Raw genomic sequence first — 17,467 nt, 5'->3', positions numbered from 1 at the left:
TGAACACTTATAATATGTAATAGGACACAGTTCAGTTGAACCAACACCCAATCTGATAAACCTTTCACAGAGTCACCATCACAACCTGAAAAAGAGGTGTTTACTAGAATTTGATCTTGTGATTTTCAATAAGCACACTTCTTCTACTTCATACTTTAACACTTTTTCTGCCACATCTACAACAAAAGTCATATGACCGGAGTTGTCCCCGCGTTAAGTGGCCAGAGATCATGAGTACATACCGGGTAGCCCAGGATAGCACTGGTCTCCACGTCACTGAGGCGGTTGTACTGGTTCATGGCTGTCTGTGCTGGTACCGGTTCACCATCCTCAGAGATAAAAAACGTTACATCAACTCCATCATCGACATCGTTCCGCGTTATATTTGTGACCTGCAGACATGAAAATATAATTTATTCATATGTGTTAATTAAAAGTAGTGTATTAAAAGAGGTCATCGTATTAAGTTTGATAATCTTATTATGGGGCATCATCTTCGATTCTAAAAGGAAAACCTGCAAAGTCATGATCTATATTTTACAGATAAGAAGGTTTTGGTCAACATATTTTGTTTTTCACAATGCTAAGTGTAAAAGTAATTTCATTGACAGGTTGGATTATTAACAAAATCAGACTGTAGGGATATAAATAAATTGTGAAAACAAACCTCAACTTGAACACTTGATTGCCGTTTCCATCTGTCTGCATGGTGAATGTGTCGCTTACGTCTTGTAGGCGTGGATGCTGCCTCAACGTAGGCCTCCGATAGACCTATAGCAATTGGAAAGTTACACGTTATTTCAACAGGAATACAAAACTATACCAGCATATTCACACATTTTATGTAGACTAAAAATAGGTATTTGAATTGCTTACTTATATGATACCGATAGAGATTGAACTTCTACAAAATGTCAATAGATAATAAACTTTTCTGTTCTGACTGGATAATAGGGTGACGGAAAATGTAAAATAAGCATCACCATGTATACATCAGACCGCTCATGAATTCAACTATCTGTATACATGGTATATTTCAGATCTATAAATATATACAAACCTTGTGCTATATTATTCCTGAATTCCTCAGTGGTGACGTCTACTGTCTGTTTGACCTGGATCCGTATTTGTAGCATGATGTCGTCATCTTTTGGAGGGGGAGTTGTAGTAGCATTATTGATGCTCAGAGATGTTGCTGTTGTCGTAGCTGTTGTTGTCACTGCTGTTGCTTTGGTAGATGTTGTTGATAAAACATCAGAGGTAATCGTTGATGGTGCCGATGGTAATACAGAAGTTCGTGTCAGTGCAGACTTGGCTGATGGAACTTGTGTCGTCGACTCTGCAGATAGGTGACTGACTGAGATAGAGGTTGATGTATTCAGCTGTGGTTTGGTAAACACGACTATACTAGACATTGGTGTTATCGTGTCTCGTTGTAAACTTTCCAGCGACACAGTCGTTGTTGAATCTCCTAATCTTAAAGATGACTCTGAAAGTGCTGGCGTTGCGTGTTGTTTATCCGAAGACATCGCAACTAATGACGTTTGAATCATCGAGTTAAAACTATATATTGATGACTCACCATTGGGATATTTCAAGCTGCCAGAAGGTTTCACAACCGAGCCCATAGAGGTTATAGATACAGCCTCTGTGAGAAAAGCTGATGATTTAGATGATCCTACTATTGTCTGCTGTCCCGTAGATATTGAAGATGCAAGCGTTGCAGATGCGCTCAACGCCATAGATGATGTCAGCGATACTTTGATATTTCTAGATGACGAGAGAGTAATAACAGATTCGACATTGGATGGCGCCACAACATCTGTTTCCAGGCTTTTTTTCGGCGCTTCATTTAATATGGTTCCTGTCATTAGCGAATCAAGTGATGTCAATTTTGACTGCGTTAATTTCGATGACGAACTTTTACTTCGTAAAATGGATGTAGAGCTTATGATATCTGATGATAATCTATCTGAATTCTTTATCAGTGACGTAGATAGTAATGAACTGCTGGACGTTGAGTCAACTCCCTCCGACAACGATGTAGACGATGGGATAAAGGATGACAGCATTAGAGACTCCCTCGTGGCTACAGATCTGAACACTAACGTCTTACTTTTATCAGAGGATGACTCAAATTTCGTCATCATACTTGAAAATGAAGGTGTTTTTTCAGTTGAGTGAACCAACTTGAAAGAAGATTGCATGCTTTTTGACGAAGTTGGTACTATAACTGACTGTACAGGTTGTGAAGATAGGATCTGTGAATCCACGAACGCTGTCATCGTCTGCGCCAGATTGGAATGTGTCAACAGTGTCTCAGTACTGTGGAGTGATGACAGAACAGTTTCATACCCTGCCTGAGATGACTGCATAATGTTCGGCATCAAACTTCTTGTCTGGATATCTGTTGATGATGGGTTTCCTGTCCTCACATCAGACAGGATTACTATTGTAGATGGATTATCTGAAATTACAGTCAGTGTAGTGGATGACGAATCATCTGACAAGGTGAACGACATGGTAATACTCTCCGACATAACTAAATGAGATGCATCCATTGACAGTATATACGATGGCAACAACGTCTCAGATATGGACATGGGCGATGTCAACGTTGACTTAATTACAGACGGAGATATCATGGATGAATTCATAGTAATTGCTGTAAATGATGTCGTTGTCTCCAACATTTGGCTCGCAGACTTCGTTGTCCCAATTGATTTGGTCAACGATGACAGCATACTCGAAGACAGTGGAGTAGTACTATCCGATTTGGTATGCGGTGACGCCTGGTGTCCTGACGTTTCAGGTAATATCATTGATGGTGTCAGAGATGATTGCATAATTGAGGAAGTCATACTATCTACTGTCTTTGTGTTTGGAATCATTGTTAATGAAGGCGTTACAGTTGATAGCAAAAATGGTACATCCGTAATCAGCTTTGAAGATTGTGGTTGTATGGTCATAACAGGCAGGGGCGATTGACTCCCTGAAATTGTTAGTATGGATATAGAAGGTAACACAATGGACTGGGACAACGTTGATACCTCTCTCTCTGAACCGGTACGGAGGATTGCAGATTCTTCAAGAACAATGGACGACTTAATCTCTGAATTAATCACCTGTGTCTGAATGGATCGAACCAACGGGGACGATTCTCTTTCAGAATTTATACTCCTTGGTATGGATGATGTCACGTCTGACGTTATAACAGGTGTGCTCAAGCTGTCGGACCCAGTGCTATATGAAGGTAGTAACCCACTTGCAGTCATTAACGTAGAGGGTGTCACAGCTGATATGGGTAAAGATGATGCTATACTTCCTGACATCCTGTAACGTGATGCCAATGTCGACTGTACTCGCGACGGCGAAATACTCTCTGACTTTAAACTTAGTGTTAAAGATTGTATAAGAGTTGAATCTTGTTCAAACCATGAGTCTGTCAACGTCTCTGAACTCATTCCAAGTGTTCCAGATAGCACTTCTTCAGAATCAGTGAGCAACGACGAAACATTTACCGAGTTTGAATTGTTTATTGTAGACTGGAATAACGTTGACGAACTCTCTGAACTCATGGTTGGCGATGGTGTTATATATGACTCCGTTACAGATATGGTATATAGCGATGACAGACCCTCTGACGACCGACCTTCTGACGACAGACCCTCTGATGACAAACTTTTTGATGACAAACTATCTGTATTATCGGATATTAGCATCAGAGATGACTGAATGAGAGAAGATGACATACCCTCTTTCTGCAGTGTTAAATAAGGCGTCATAATGGACAAGGAAGATTTCGCATTCTGCTCCGTAGTGGTAATCTTTGACGTTGGAAGTGGATGTGAAATGGCGATAGAGGACGACTTACTCGCTGAATTTGTTAAGACCAAAGAAGAAAGACTCAAAGCAGACTGGGCCAGCGATGATAATACACTCTCTGCTCTGGTGATTGGAGATGTAGAATGCGATTGAGATTCTATACCCTCTGGAAACGTGTTTAGCGTCGAGAGGGACGGAATCGGCTTGTCCTCAGAATTAGCACTATTTGACATGAAGGATATTGTGTCTGCCTGGATTGATTCTAAAGCTGATGCGCTTTCAGATAAAATGCTCTCTAAACGCGAAACAGTTATTGTTGGTTCAGTAGCCAATGCACTAGATAGTGTCATAGTCGAGTGGTAAAAAGGTGATGTCACACTTCCAGATTCCAAACTTAGTGACGTCATCGCAGACGATATTAATAATGGCGAGCTAATTCCTAGTGACTGAGTTGGTGAAATAAATTGAGGCAGAGATAAATGTACCAAGAATGATGACACACTTTCCATATTTGTTTCTTGTGTTTGAGACGTTTTCAGAGATGCAGACGAAATATTTTTGGAGTTTTTACTTCTTGTCGAAGACTGGACTAACATGTGGAGTGCACTTGTTGAACTTCTATCCCTTGATATAGACGGAGTGACATCAAACACTCTTGAACTTGAAGACGGACTATCTGTTATCGACGTCAATGAAAATGGTAATGTCTGAGTCAAGGAGACACTTCCCGCTGAAAACCTTGCCGATAGTGTCGAGGTTGACTCAGTCAACAGGGATGGCAGACTTGCTGCATTAGAACTTGCAGCCAGAGTTGATGATACGCCAATGTCGATGGCGACTGTTGATGTTCTTCCAAGTGATGGTGTCAAATCATCTTGATTTGTAAATTGAGATAAATGTGTTGAAGTAGACTGACTTAATGGTGACATTAAAGTCTTCGTGGGCAGCAATATAAAAGACAGCGGAGTTGTAATATATGGAGTCGATGTTAGGCTCTCTGAACTATCGGGTAGCATCATTGATGGTGTCAGAAATGGTTGAATAGAAAAGTGTGGCAAACCTTCTGAGTAAGCTGTCTTAGAGTTTGTAATCATAGTGAAATCTTGCGTCAGAGTTGGTATCGAAGATAATACTTTTTGAATTTCTGATGTCCACTTCAGAGATTGTAGTGATTGATCCGTTGACGCCGATTTCATGCTCATTGATATAGAATGTGTCCCTTCTGACATGAATAATGATAAGGGTATACTATCAGACACCGTGTTGTTTGAGCGTGTTGGAGTCCCTGTTGAATCTGTTACCATAACTGCAGATTGTGTCTGAACGGAAGTTGCTATCGTGTTCTCTGACATCCTCCAAAATGACGTCTTTTCCGACAGGTAAAACGACGGCAGTATACCTGACGCTGTTGGGTTAGGTGTAAAATATTGCTGTATAGTGGAATCTTTTAAGGAGTCAGAGATCATTTGAACTAATGAGGGATGTTCAACTTTCTCACTGGTGTTTATTGACATAGATGGTGAGACACCTGACAACACAATTAATGATGCTGAACTGCCTGAGATCGGTTGTATTGATAACGATGGCAGCAGAGTTACTGATGCACCCTTTGCAGGGGAACTGAGTGTTCTAAATGGTATAATGGATGTCTCTTCCAACCGGGATGGCAGTATTGCTGAATTCGAACTTGACATCATAGTTGATGACATGCTGGTCATTAAGTTGACTTCTGATGTTATTTCTGAGTTTATATTCTTTGCCAAAGATGGTGTCACAGTTGACTGGGTAAATGACCACGACAAACCCTCTTGATTTGTGAGTAGCGTCGGTTTAGACTTGGTCGATGATGATAGCACAGTCTTTGTCATATCTGACTTTGGTGAAGGACTGATCATGGAAATATTACTAAATGATATCGTCTCTGTATCAATGATGTTTGATGATACCATGTCTGACATCCGGCTAAGCGACATAGGTGTCGCAGTCGACGTAGACAGTCGTGATAACATACTAATAGACAACGGGATTGTGTTGTCGTATTGGGTGTTTGGTGATGTCAGACTCTCCGAGGTCATGCTAGATATCATCGAAGGTTGTAGTGACTGATCCAAAGAGATTAATTTGCTCACAGAACCAAAAGTCTGTAATATTGAAGATGTCACCTCTGTCTGGCTGACTGATGTCTGCGTGATCTTTGAATGTGAGAGGAATTGAACGATATTATCTGATAGGTAAAACGACGACGCGATGCTTTCTGATGACAGTGTCAAAGATCGTGTCAAACCAGAATGGACCATCGATGATGTGATTATCTCTGAATTCGATCCCAATGACACTGTATCAGCCGATATCGATGATGCTTCAGTTGGCTGGATCATCACGTTTGTATTGCTCTCCGCATATAAACTCGATTTGGTAAATGATACATCTGGAGAAAATATCGGCTCTGTATGATATGTCTGGACAAGAGTAGGTGACTCCATCGCTAAATCAAAACTTGATTGTATCGAGATTGACTGAGATATTGTTAATACAATGTTAAGATTTTCACTCGTCGTAGTCGATGCCGTCGGCAATGATTTGGATACCTTCGATGGCATGGTTTGCTGAGATAATGACGGCGAGCTAGATGAGATGATAGACGTTAATGTCATTGGTTTTGATAACGAATTAGGTAACAACTGTGTTGCTTTATCTGTGCGTAACGACGATAGCATATTTGAATTTACAATCTGGCTCTTAGATAACACAGACGGTTTGAACGAGGAGGATGATACTGCTCTAATTGAATGAGTCACCTCATGTATAATAAGGGATGGAGTCATACTTGATGGAACTTCACTCAAAATCACTGTAGGTTCCGATGTTGACTGAATAGAAGATGACGAGAAGACCGCTCCACTTACATATCTGGACATTGACGGAGAAACGTTTGGTTGGACAGTCAATGATAACATAGTCCCTAAACTCCCAGAAAATATTGGTGATATTTTCACAGCTGACTTATGAAAGTCTGTCGAAAAACGTTCTGAATTTGTTGTCAATATTGAGGATGGTGTCAGCAGTGAATCAGCAGATACTGATGTACTGCCCGAGTTCGTAGTCATCAGCAAACTCGACGAAGACACGCCTGGTGACTTCAACACATCTGACAGTTTTATAGTAGATAAGGTCGGCGTCATGTATAATTTAACTACTGATGAATCAGAAAGCATGGTTGTTGAAATCAACGATGCTAACACTGATGGCACAACCGAGAATGCTATGCTATTTGATTCCAGTGTCGTAACCCTCGTCCAAGTGGGTTTGAGCGACAAAGATGATAATCTCTCTGATAACGTTTCAAAAACAAACGAAGGTAAAATACTTGATTTTATATATGCTGACGACAGTCTTTCTAGCAAAGTGCTCAGTGATCCGGACGGAATGATAGTGGATGTGGCAGTCGTGGACACAATTCGTGAAATCTTTTTCGGCGTTGCAGATGTTATAGGAGATGATTGCATTGTAAATCTCGGCGACTCCGCAGTCATGTACTCTGTAATTGGTGATTGTATTGTAGACATGAGCCCAGAAGGTGAAGAAGGTTTCAAACTAATAATATTAGATGCTGACGCCGAGAGCGACTGATCCAAATGGGATATCGTTTTTATAGAAGTTGTACTCACTAGCGTCGACTGAATACCGTCCGATTTGTCCGATTTGATTGATGATAGTGAGCTATATTCTGATACTATTGTTGTTAACTTAGATTGTGTTTCATGTGACTGTGTGGACACTACCTTGGTCCCATCTGAATTCATACTTGGAGTTGAGAGTACCGGCACAGTTGACTGGTCATGATAAGGATGAGACTGGACGACGCTGTATGATGAAAGACTTCGTGTATACATGGACTGCACATAAAGTGCTGGTTGCGTTGTCGTGGACTGAACGAACTCTGCTGTCGAACTTTCTAAATCCGTACCAAGTGAAGTTTCGGAAACTAGTGATGGAGTAAATGAAGCACTCTCCGATGGAAATCTTTTGGAGTGTACAGATTGACCCATACTTGAGATAAACATTGTAAGCATAACACTTTCCGTTGTCGTCTGCTCTATGGACGTATGTACTTCTGACGTGATAACGCCTGGTGGTTGAATTTCTGAGTAGCTGCTGTATAATTCAGACATAGTCACAATCGGTGTGACAGAGTTTGAAATTGAAGTCCGAGAAGAAGATGGTCTTGTAAATGAAAGTACAGTTGATGATGTAACACCGATCCCCGATGCTGTACTCCGTAGCAAAGCAGTTGGCTGGGACAATGGAGATGATATATCCTCTAAGTTCATAGTCAATATAGCAGTTGGATTGATATGTGATGACGATACTATATCCGAATACACCGACACGTATGAAGGCACACCAGTTGACACATCTGACTTGATAAAAGTCGAGGATATATCTCCCATTGAATCGGTGTTCCACGAAAGGATCGATGATGTTAGTATACTCTGGGATCTACTTAATACCGTCGATGTTTCTGTTGTAACCTCCGACATAGAACTGATTGATTTCGATGGGTTCAGAGTTTGGTGCATAAATGATGACGTCAAGCTTTCAAAATTTGCTCCGGATGTCGTGGTCTTGTAAACGAATGATGACGTCAAGCTTTCAAAATTTACTCCAGATGTCGTGGTCTTGTAAACTAAATCCTCTCCATCCGTTGCTGAAACTTTTGTTGTTCGGGATAATGATGAAACCAGTGAGAGTTTACTAAACGACGCCACACTTGGCTTAATAAATGTAGACTGCAAAGTCTCTGAAGTTATGGATATGGATTTAGTAAAACGGATTGATGGTAAGGTATTCTCTTGAGATGATAAGAACAGTTCTGTCGACATCCCATCTGAGTTTGTTCTTGGTTCAGTAGATGATGTTAGATAGGACTGGACTTGCTTGGAAAACAGATCGCTCGCTAAAGCGGTACTCTGTGAAATTAATGGTGTCACGTCTGATGGGATTGAACTCTCCAGTATTGTACTCGCTGGGCTATTTGTCTGGACAGGTGGTGCTGTGATACTCTCTGTTTTTCTGCTCCTTACTGGTGACGGGGATAGTGCCTGATCTGAAAAGATAGAAATTGATGTCATTATCATTGAATTCATAATCAATTAATGTCAGGGATGGTGTAAATCTAGACTGAACAGAATTACAGAATTGGTTGGAAGGCATGCTAAATGACCTAATTTTTTCTGACTGAAAAACAAACAAACAAGGTGAAAAGACGTACTGTTTTAAATGATAAAAGGGCATCAATGTTAAAGACTTAACCCAAACTAAAGACATACCCGAACTAGAGTCCGTTGAAATCTGTGATAAAAAAGGTGATAGACGCAATACTGCAGACACACTCTCTGGCATCTTTCTCAGCGACGTTCCTGAACCAGCACTAACAGAAAATGGCGATGTTACAACGGACTGGATTGTCACAGAGTACAGCCCATCCAAAAACGTTTGCAGTGTTGCATGTAATGATAGAGTTGACTCGACCGACGCGATGCCAGTTAGACGTGTATTTATCAAGATTTGTGATGTCACACTTGACTTAATTAAGTCGGATGAGATATTGTCTGTGGTTTCCAACGGAATTGAAGATATACCACTTGATTGACCAAATTCTGACGATATATTTGACACTAGTTGCACATTAGATACATCAGAGTCCATAATGAATGACGTAATACTTTCTGGCGAAAGTGATTCCACTTTTGACTTTGATAACGATGGTGACCTACTCGCATAATTTGAATTCAGAGGTGGCGTTATACTTGTCTGTAAATGCAAAGATGAAGTCACATGAGACGACATCGATGACTGGATCAACAAGGAATGACCACTACTTGGCATCGTCTGTAAAGACGATGATACCATTCTATTTGACGTGATGTATGCTTTTGATGCACTTCCTGACATCGACGGCATGGCATTTTGAGATCTGAATGATGAATCCATAAATGTATGTATCGTCGGTAGCACTTTTGATGGATTAAAACTCGACGTGGAAGGTGAAGAGAAATATAATGTTGTTGATATCATCAACCATGATACAGACGGCATTAACGCTGTTTGAGTGGCATCTGGTGATCTACCCGAATTCCTTTGTAGAGTTGTCGAGGTGATCAAGTTTGACATACTACTCTCCCAACTCAAAGACATCACTATTGGTGACGGTGTCACATGATAATCAGACGATCTACTCGTAGGATTTGAGCTTGGTGTTGTTGATAGTACAGACGGACTTACAACTGGCGACATGAATTGATTTGATGACATTTTATCTGACAATTGATGCAATGTTGTCGACGGAGATATAGTTGGTTTACTCAGTATTAAAGCCTCGCTCTCTGAATTAGATTGTGGTGCTGAAGAACGTGATTGGACAGATGAGAACATCATTGTCACTGACATAAATGATAGCACGACTGACTCAATCAACGTTGAAGACATGTTTTGTGAAGTATCCATCGATGACAAAGGTTGTATATTTTCACGGAATGTCACTGTTGACATTTCAACAGATAACGTACTTGAACTCTTTGATGATGCCAAGGAAACATTTTCTGATAAACTTCCTGAATCGAAAGGTGCTGTCGCAGATGGTCCAATGGATGACTGAAAACTGATGACTGTATTACTGCTAAGTAACGAAATCACAGACGATTGCAAAGTTAATGGATTGTTCCTTGAGCTCGAAACCGGTATTATCAACATTTGTTCCGATTTTTCAGTTGACATTAACAACGAGGAAGTAAAATTCTCTGAATTCGCACTCGGCATCGACGTTGCCACTAGAGCCGACCTCTGATTCACTAATTGTGTCCTAGTCGGTAGAATAATTGATGACATCATCAAGCTTTGTGTCCATTGCGGTTTTATGGCTGATGACAACGATGCCACAATAGATGTTTGAACATCCGATGACATAGACATCGGTGCTGACGGGTTTAGAAAGAGAGATTGAATGGATGATGACATCCTCCATGTTCTCGCGGGCGGCTCTAATGATGATAAAATAACAGATGAGTTAGTAAATAACTTGCTTCCGGTCATTCCAGACAATGACAGTGCTACTGTTGAGTGCGAAAAGTCTCCCGTTAACATACGTGTTGATGAAAGCTGCTCTCCTGATAAAGAGCTTGGTGATCCTGACATTCCCAATTTAATACTGTTTGTAGATGACGGATAAATCTCCATGAAAGATGATGACGTAACGGATGCATCGTAACGTAATGTTGACCGTGTCACTGATTGGTGTAACTGAAGTGACGTAGCCAATGAATACGTATCACCTGTTATTAATGTTGCTATCGTTGATGGCAAAATGTGTGGTAATGTTGATTTAACGAAAGACTTTGTTACGGCTGATGATATATCAGACTGTATTAAGGTAGATATGATGTCAGAATGCGTTGAAGTTGGTACGACGTCAGGCTGTGATAAAGTCGATGTGATTTCAGACTGTGTTAAGGTTGATGTGACGTAAGACTGTGTTATGGTTGGTATGACGTCATACTGTAATGAGGTTGATATGGTGTTAGACTGTGTTAATGTAGATGTGACGTGAGACTGTCTTAAGACTGGTGTGATATCAGAATGTGTTAAGATTGATGTGAGGTCAGACTCAATTAAAGATGACATGACGTCAGAATGTGGTAAGATTGGTGTGACGTGAGACTTTGTTAAGGCTGTTATGACGTCAAATTTTGCTAAGGCCGATGTGATTTCAAACTGTGCTATGTCTGATGTGATGTCAGACTGTGTTAATGTTGATGTGGCGGCGTCAGAATGTGTTAATTTTGATGAGCCGTCAGAATATATCGATATTCGAATGACGTCAGACTGTGTTAATGTTGTTGTGACGTCAGACTGTGTTAATGTTGTAGTGACGTCAAACTGTGTTAATGTTGTAGTGACGTCAGACTGTGTTATGGTTGTTATGACGTCAGACTGTGTTAATATTGGTGTGACGTCAGACTGTGTTAATGTTGGTGTGACGTCAGACTGTGTTAATGTTGGTGTGACGTCAGACTGTGTTAATGTTGGTTTGACGTCAGACTGTGTTAATGTTGTAGTGACGTCAGACTGTGTTAATGTTGGTTTGACGTCAGACTGTGTTAATGTTGTAGTGACGTCAGACTGTGTTAATGTTGTTATGACGTCAGACTGTGTTAATGTTGTAGTGACGTCAGACTGTGTTAATGTTCTTATGACGTCAGACTGTGTTAATGTTGTAGTGACGTCAGACTGTGTTAATGTTTTAATGATGTCAGACTGTGTTAACTGTGCAAAGATTGTTGTGATGACAGACTGCAATAATGATAATGTAACGTCAGAAGATGCTAAGGTTGATGTGCCATCAGACATTGTTAAGACTGATGTGATGTCAGACTGTGTTAAAATTGGTGTAATGTCAGATTGTGTCAAGGTTGATGCGACGTCAGTCTGCAATAATGTTGATGCGATATCAGACTGTGTTAATGTTGGTGTGATGTCAGAATGTGTGAATGTTGATGTGACGTCATACTGTTTTAATGTTAATGTGACGTCAGACTGTGTGAAGACTGATGTGATGTCAGACTGTGTTGAAGTTGCTGTAATGTCAGATTGTGTGAAGGTTGATGCGACATCAGACTGCATTAACGCTGATGTGACGTAAAAATGTGTAATTGTACGTGTGACGTCAGACTGTGTAAATGTTGATGTGATGTCAGACTGTGTTAATGATGATGTGACGTTAGACTGTGTTAATGTTGATGTGACCTCAGATTGTGTTGATGTTGGTATGACGTCAGACTGTGTTAATGTTGGTGTGACGTCAGACTGTGTTAATGTTGATGTGACGTCAGACTGTGTTAATGTTGATGTGACGTCAGACTGTGTTAATGTTGGTGTCACTTCAGGCTGTGTTAATGTTGGTGTGACGTCAGACTTGTGTTAATGTTGATGTGACGTCAGACTGTGTTAATGTTGATGTGACGTCAGACTGTGTTAATGTTGGTGTGACGTCAGACTGTGTTAATGTTGATGTGACGTCAGACTGTGTTAATGTTGATGTGACGTCAGACTGTGTTAATGTTGATGTGACGTCGACTGTGTTATGATGATGTGACGTCAGACTGTGTTAATGTTGGTGTGAAGTCAGACTGTGTTAATGATGATGTGACGTCAGACTGTTTAATGATGTGACGTCAGACTGTGTTAATGTTGTTGATGTGTGACGTCAGACTGTGTTAATGTTGTGTGACGTCAGACTGTGTTGAATGTTGATGTGACGTCAGACTGTGTTAATGTTGTGTGACGTCAGACTGTGTTAATGTTGATGTGACGTCAGACTGTGTTAATTTGATGTGACATCAGAATGTGTTAATGTGATGTGACGTCAGACTGTGTTAATGATGATGTGACGTCAGAATGTATTGATGTTGTAGTGACGTCAGAATGTGTTACAGTAGATGTAGAGTTTAACTGTGTGTAAAGGTTGTTGTGATGACAGACTGCAATGATGTTAATGTGACGTAAGAAGATGCTAATGTTGATGTGTGATCAGACTGTGTTAAGACTGATGTGATGTCAGACAGTGTTAAAGTTGTGGTAATGTCAGACTGCAATAATGGTGATGCGATGTCAGACTGTGTGAATGTTGGTGTGATGTCAGATTGTGTTAATGATGATGTGACGTCTAACTGTGTTAATGATGATGTGACGTATGACTGTGTTAATGTTGGTGTGAAGTCAGATTGTGTTAAAGTTGATGTGACGTCAGACTGTGTTAATGTTGATGTGACGTCAGACTGTGTTACGACAGATGTAGAGTTTAACTGTGCAAAGATTGTTGTGATGACAGACTGCAATAATGATAATGTAACGTCAGAAGATGCTAAGGTTGATGTGCCATCAGACATTGTTAAGACTGATGTGATGTCAGACTGTGTTAAAATTGGTGTAATGTCAGATAGTGTCAAGGTTGATGCGACGTCAGTCTGCAATAATGTTGATGCGATGTCAGACTGTGTTAATGTTGGTGTGATGTCAGAATGTGTAAATGTTGATGTGACGTCATACTGTTTTAATGTTAATGTGACGTCAAACTGTGTGAAGACTGATGTGATGTCAGACTGTGTTGAAGTTGCTGTAATGTCAGATTGTGTTAAGGTTGATGCGACATCAGACTGCATTAACGCTGATGTGACGTAAAAATGTGTAATTGTACGTGTGACGTCAGACTGTGTAAATGTTGATATGAAGTCAGGCTGAGTTAATGTTGATGTGATGTCAGACTGTGTTAAGGATGATGTGACGTTAGACTGTGTTAATGTTGATGTGACCTCAGATTGTGTTAATGTTGATGTGACGTCAGACTGTGTTAATGTTGATGTGGCGTCAGACTGTGTAAATGTTGTGTGACGTCAGACTGTGTTAATGTTGATGTGACGTCAGACTGTGTTAATGTTGATTGACGTCAGACTGTGTTAATGTGATCATATGTGATGTGACGTCAGACTGTGTAATAGTGACTAACTGTGTTAATGTTGATGTGACGTCAGACTGTGTTAATGTTGATGTGACGTCAGACTGTGTTAATGTTGGTGTGACGTCAGACTGTGTTAATGTTGATGTGACGTCAGACTGTGTTAATGTTGATGTGACGTCAGACTGTGTTAATGTTGATGTGACGTCAGACTGTGTTAATGTTGGTGTGACGTCAGACTGTGTTAATGTTGATGTGACGTCAGACTGTGTCAATGTTGATGTGACGTCAGACTGTGTTAATGTTGATGTGACGTCAGACTGTGTTAATGTTGATGTGACGTCAGACTGTGTTAATGTTGATGTGACGTCAGACTGTGTTAATGTTGATGTGACGTCAGACTGTGTTAATGTTGTGTCAGATGTGTAATGTTGATGTGACGTCAGACTGTGTTAATGTTGATGTGACGTCAGACTGTGTTAATGTTGATGTGACGTCAGACTGTGTTAATGTTGATGTGACGTCAGACTGTGTTAATGTTGATGTGACGTCAGACTGTGTTAATGTTGATGTGACGTCAGACTGTGTTAATGTTGATGTGACGTCAGACTGTGTTAATGTTGATGTGACGTCAGACTGTGTTAATGTTGGTGTGACGTCAGACTGTGTTAATGTTGTGTGACGTCAGACTGTGTTAATGTTGATGTGACGTCAGACTGTTTAATGTTGATGTGACGTCAGACTGTGTTAATGTTGTGTGACGTCAGACTGTGTTAATGTTGATGTGACGTCAGACTGTGTTAATGTTGATGTGACGTCAGACTGTGTTAATGTTGATGTGACGTCAGACTGTGTTAATGTTGATGTGACGTCAGACTGTGTTAATGTTGATGTGACGTCAGACTGTGTTAATGTTGATGTGACGTCAGACTGTGTTAATGTTGATGTGACGTCAGACTGTGTTAATGTTGGTGTGACGTCAGACTGTGTTAATGTTGGTGTGACGTCAGACTGTGTTAATGTTGATGTGACGTCAGACTGTGTTAATGTTGATGTGACGTCAGACTGTGTTAATGTTGATGTGACGTCAGACTGTGTTAATGTTGATGTGACGTCAGACTGTGTTAATGTTGATGTGACGTCAGACTGTGTTAATGTTGATGTGACGTCAGACTGTGTTAATGTTGATGTGACGTCAGACTGTGTTAATGTTGATGTGACGTCAGACTGTGTTAATGTTGATGTGTCGTCAGACTGTGTTAATGTTGATGTGACGTCAGACTGTGTTAATGTTGATGTGACGTCAGACTGTGTTAATGTTGATGTGACGTCAGACTGTGTTAATGTTGATGTGACGTCAGACTGTGTTAATGTTGATGTGACGTCAGACTGTGTTAATGTTGATGTGACGTCAGACTGTGTTAATGTTGATGTGACGTCAGACTGTGTTAATGTTGATGTGACGTCAGACTGTGTTAATGTTGGTGTGACGTCAGACTGTGTTAATGTTGATGTGACGTCAGACTGTGTTAATGTTGATGTGACGTCAGACTGTGTTAATGTTGATGTGACGTCAGACTGTGTTAATGTTGATGTGACGTCAGACTGTGTTAATGTTGATGTGACGTCAGACTGTGTTAATGTTGATGTGACGTCAGACTGTGTTAATGTTGATGTGACGTCAGACTGTGTTAATGTTGATGTGACGTCAGACTGTGTTAATGTTGGTGTGACGTCAGACTGTGTTAATGTTGATGTGACGTCAGAATGTGTTAATGTTGATGTGACGTCAGACTGTGTTAATGTTGATGTGACGTCAGACTGTGTTAATGTTGATGTGACGTCAGACTGTGTTAATGTTGATGTGACGTCAGACTGTGTTAATGTTGATGTGACGTCAGACTGTGTTAATGTTGATGTGACGTCAGACTGTGTTAATGTTGATGTGACGTCAGACTGTGTTAATGTTGATGTGACGTCAGACTGTGTTAATGTTGATGTGGACGTCAGACTGTGTTAATGTTGATGTGACGTCAGACTGTGTTAATGTTGATGTGACGTCAGACTGTGTTAATGTTGATGTGACGTCAGACTGTGTTAATGTTGGTGTGACGTCAGACTGTGTTAATGTTGATGTGACGTCAGACTGTGTTAATGTTGATGTGACGTCAGACTGTGTTAATGTTGATGTGACGTCAGACTGTGTTAATGTTGATGTGACGTCAGACTGTGTTAATGTTGATGTGACGTCAGACTGTGTTAATGTTGATGTGACGTCAGACTGTGTTAATGTTGATGTGACGTCGTCAGGAATGTGACTGTGTTAATGTTGATGTGAGTCAGACTGTGTTAATGTTGATGTGACGTCAGACTGTGTTAATGTTAATTGTGACGTCAGACTGTGTTAATGTTGATGTGACGTCAGACTGTGTTAATGTTGATGTGACGTCAGACTGTGTTAATGTTGATGTGACGTCAGACTGTGTTAATGTTGATGTGACGTCAGACTGTGTTAATGTTGATGTGACGTCAGACTGTGTTAATGTTGATGTGACGTCAGACTGTGTTAATGTTGATGTGACGTCAGACTGTGTTAATGTTGATGTGACGTCAGACTGTGTTAATGTTGATGTGACGTCAGACTGTGTTAATGTTGATGTGACGTCAGACTGTGTTAATGTTGATGTGCGTCAGACTGTTAATGTTGATGTGACGTCAGACTGTGTTAATGTTGATGTGACGTCAGACTGTGTTAATGTTGATGTGACGTCAGACTGTGTTAATGTTGATGTGACGTCAGACTGTGGTAATGTTGTTGGTGTGACGTCAGACTGTGTTAATGTTGATGTGACGTCAGACTGTGTTAATGTTGATGTGACGTCAGAACTGTGTTAATGTTGATGTGACGTCAGACTGTGTTAATGTTGATGTGACGTCAGACTGTGTTAATGTTGATGTGACGTCAGACTGTGTTAATGTTGATGTGACGTCAGACTGTGTTAATGTTGATGTGACGTCAGACTGTGTTAATGTTGATGTGACGTCAGACTGTGTTAATGTTGATGTGACGTCAGACTGTGTTAATGTTGATGTGACGTCAGACTGTGTTAATGTTGATGTGACGTCAGACTG

General features: G+C 40.6%; 1 protein-coding gene across 1 annotated transcript in view; it reads right to left on the bottom strand.

The window, feature by feature from the left end:
* The window catches only part of LOC138329201 (serine-rich adhesin for platelets-like), a 79,116-nt gene extending 66,336 nt beyond the window's left edge, over window positions 1-12,780 (bottom strand). The window contains exons 1-4 of the mRNA XM_069276015.1: window positions 9,156-12,780; window positions 1,061-8,932; window positions 668-771; window positions 243-392 (exon numbers count right to left, since the gene is read on the bottom strand). Coding sequence (XP_069132116.1) covers window positions 243-392; window positions 668-771; window positions 1,061-8,932; window positions 9,156-12,504 — 11,475 coding nt within the window. The 5' untranslated portion in view covers window positions 12,505-12,780. The remainder of the gene's footprint in view (window positions 1-242; window positions 393-667; window positions 772-1,060; window positions 8,933-9,155) is intronic.
* Between the last annotated feature and the right edge of the window lie 4,687 nt (window positions 12,781-17,467).

Source organism: Argopecten irradians, chromosome 8 (genome assembly GCF_041381155.1).
Source record: "Argopecten irradians isolate NY chromosome 8, Ai_NY, whole genome shotgun sequence".
Taxonomy (NCBI): domain Eukaryota; kingdom Metazoa; phylum Mollusca; class Bivalvia; order Pectinida; family Pectinidae; genus Argopecten; species Argopecten irradians.
This window is presented reverse-complemented; position numbering and strand designations above follow the sequence as displayed.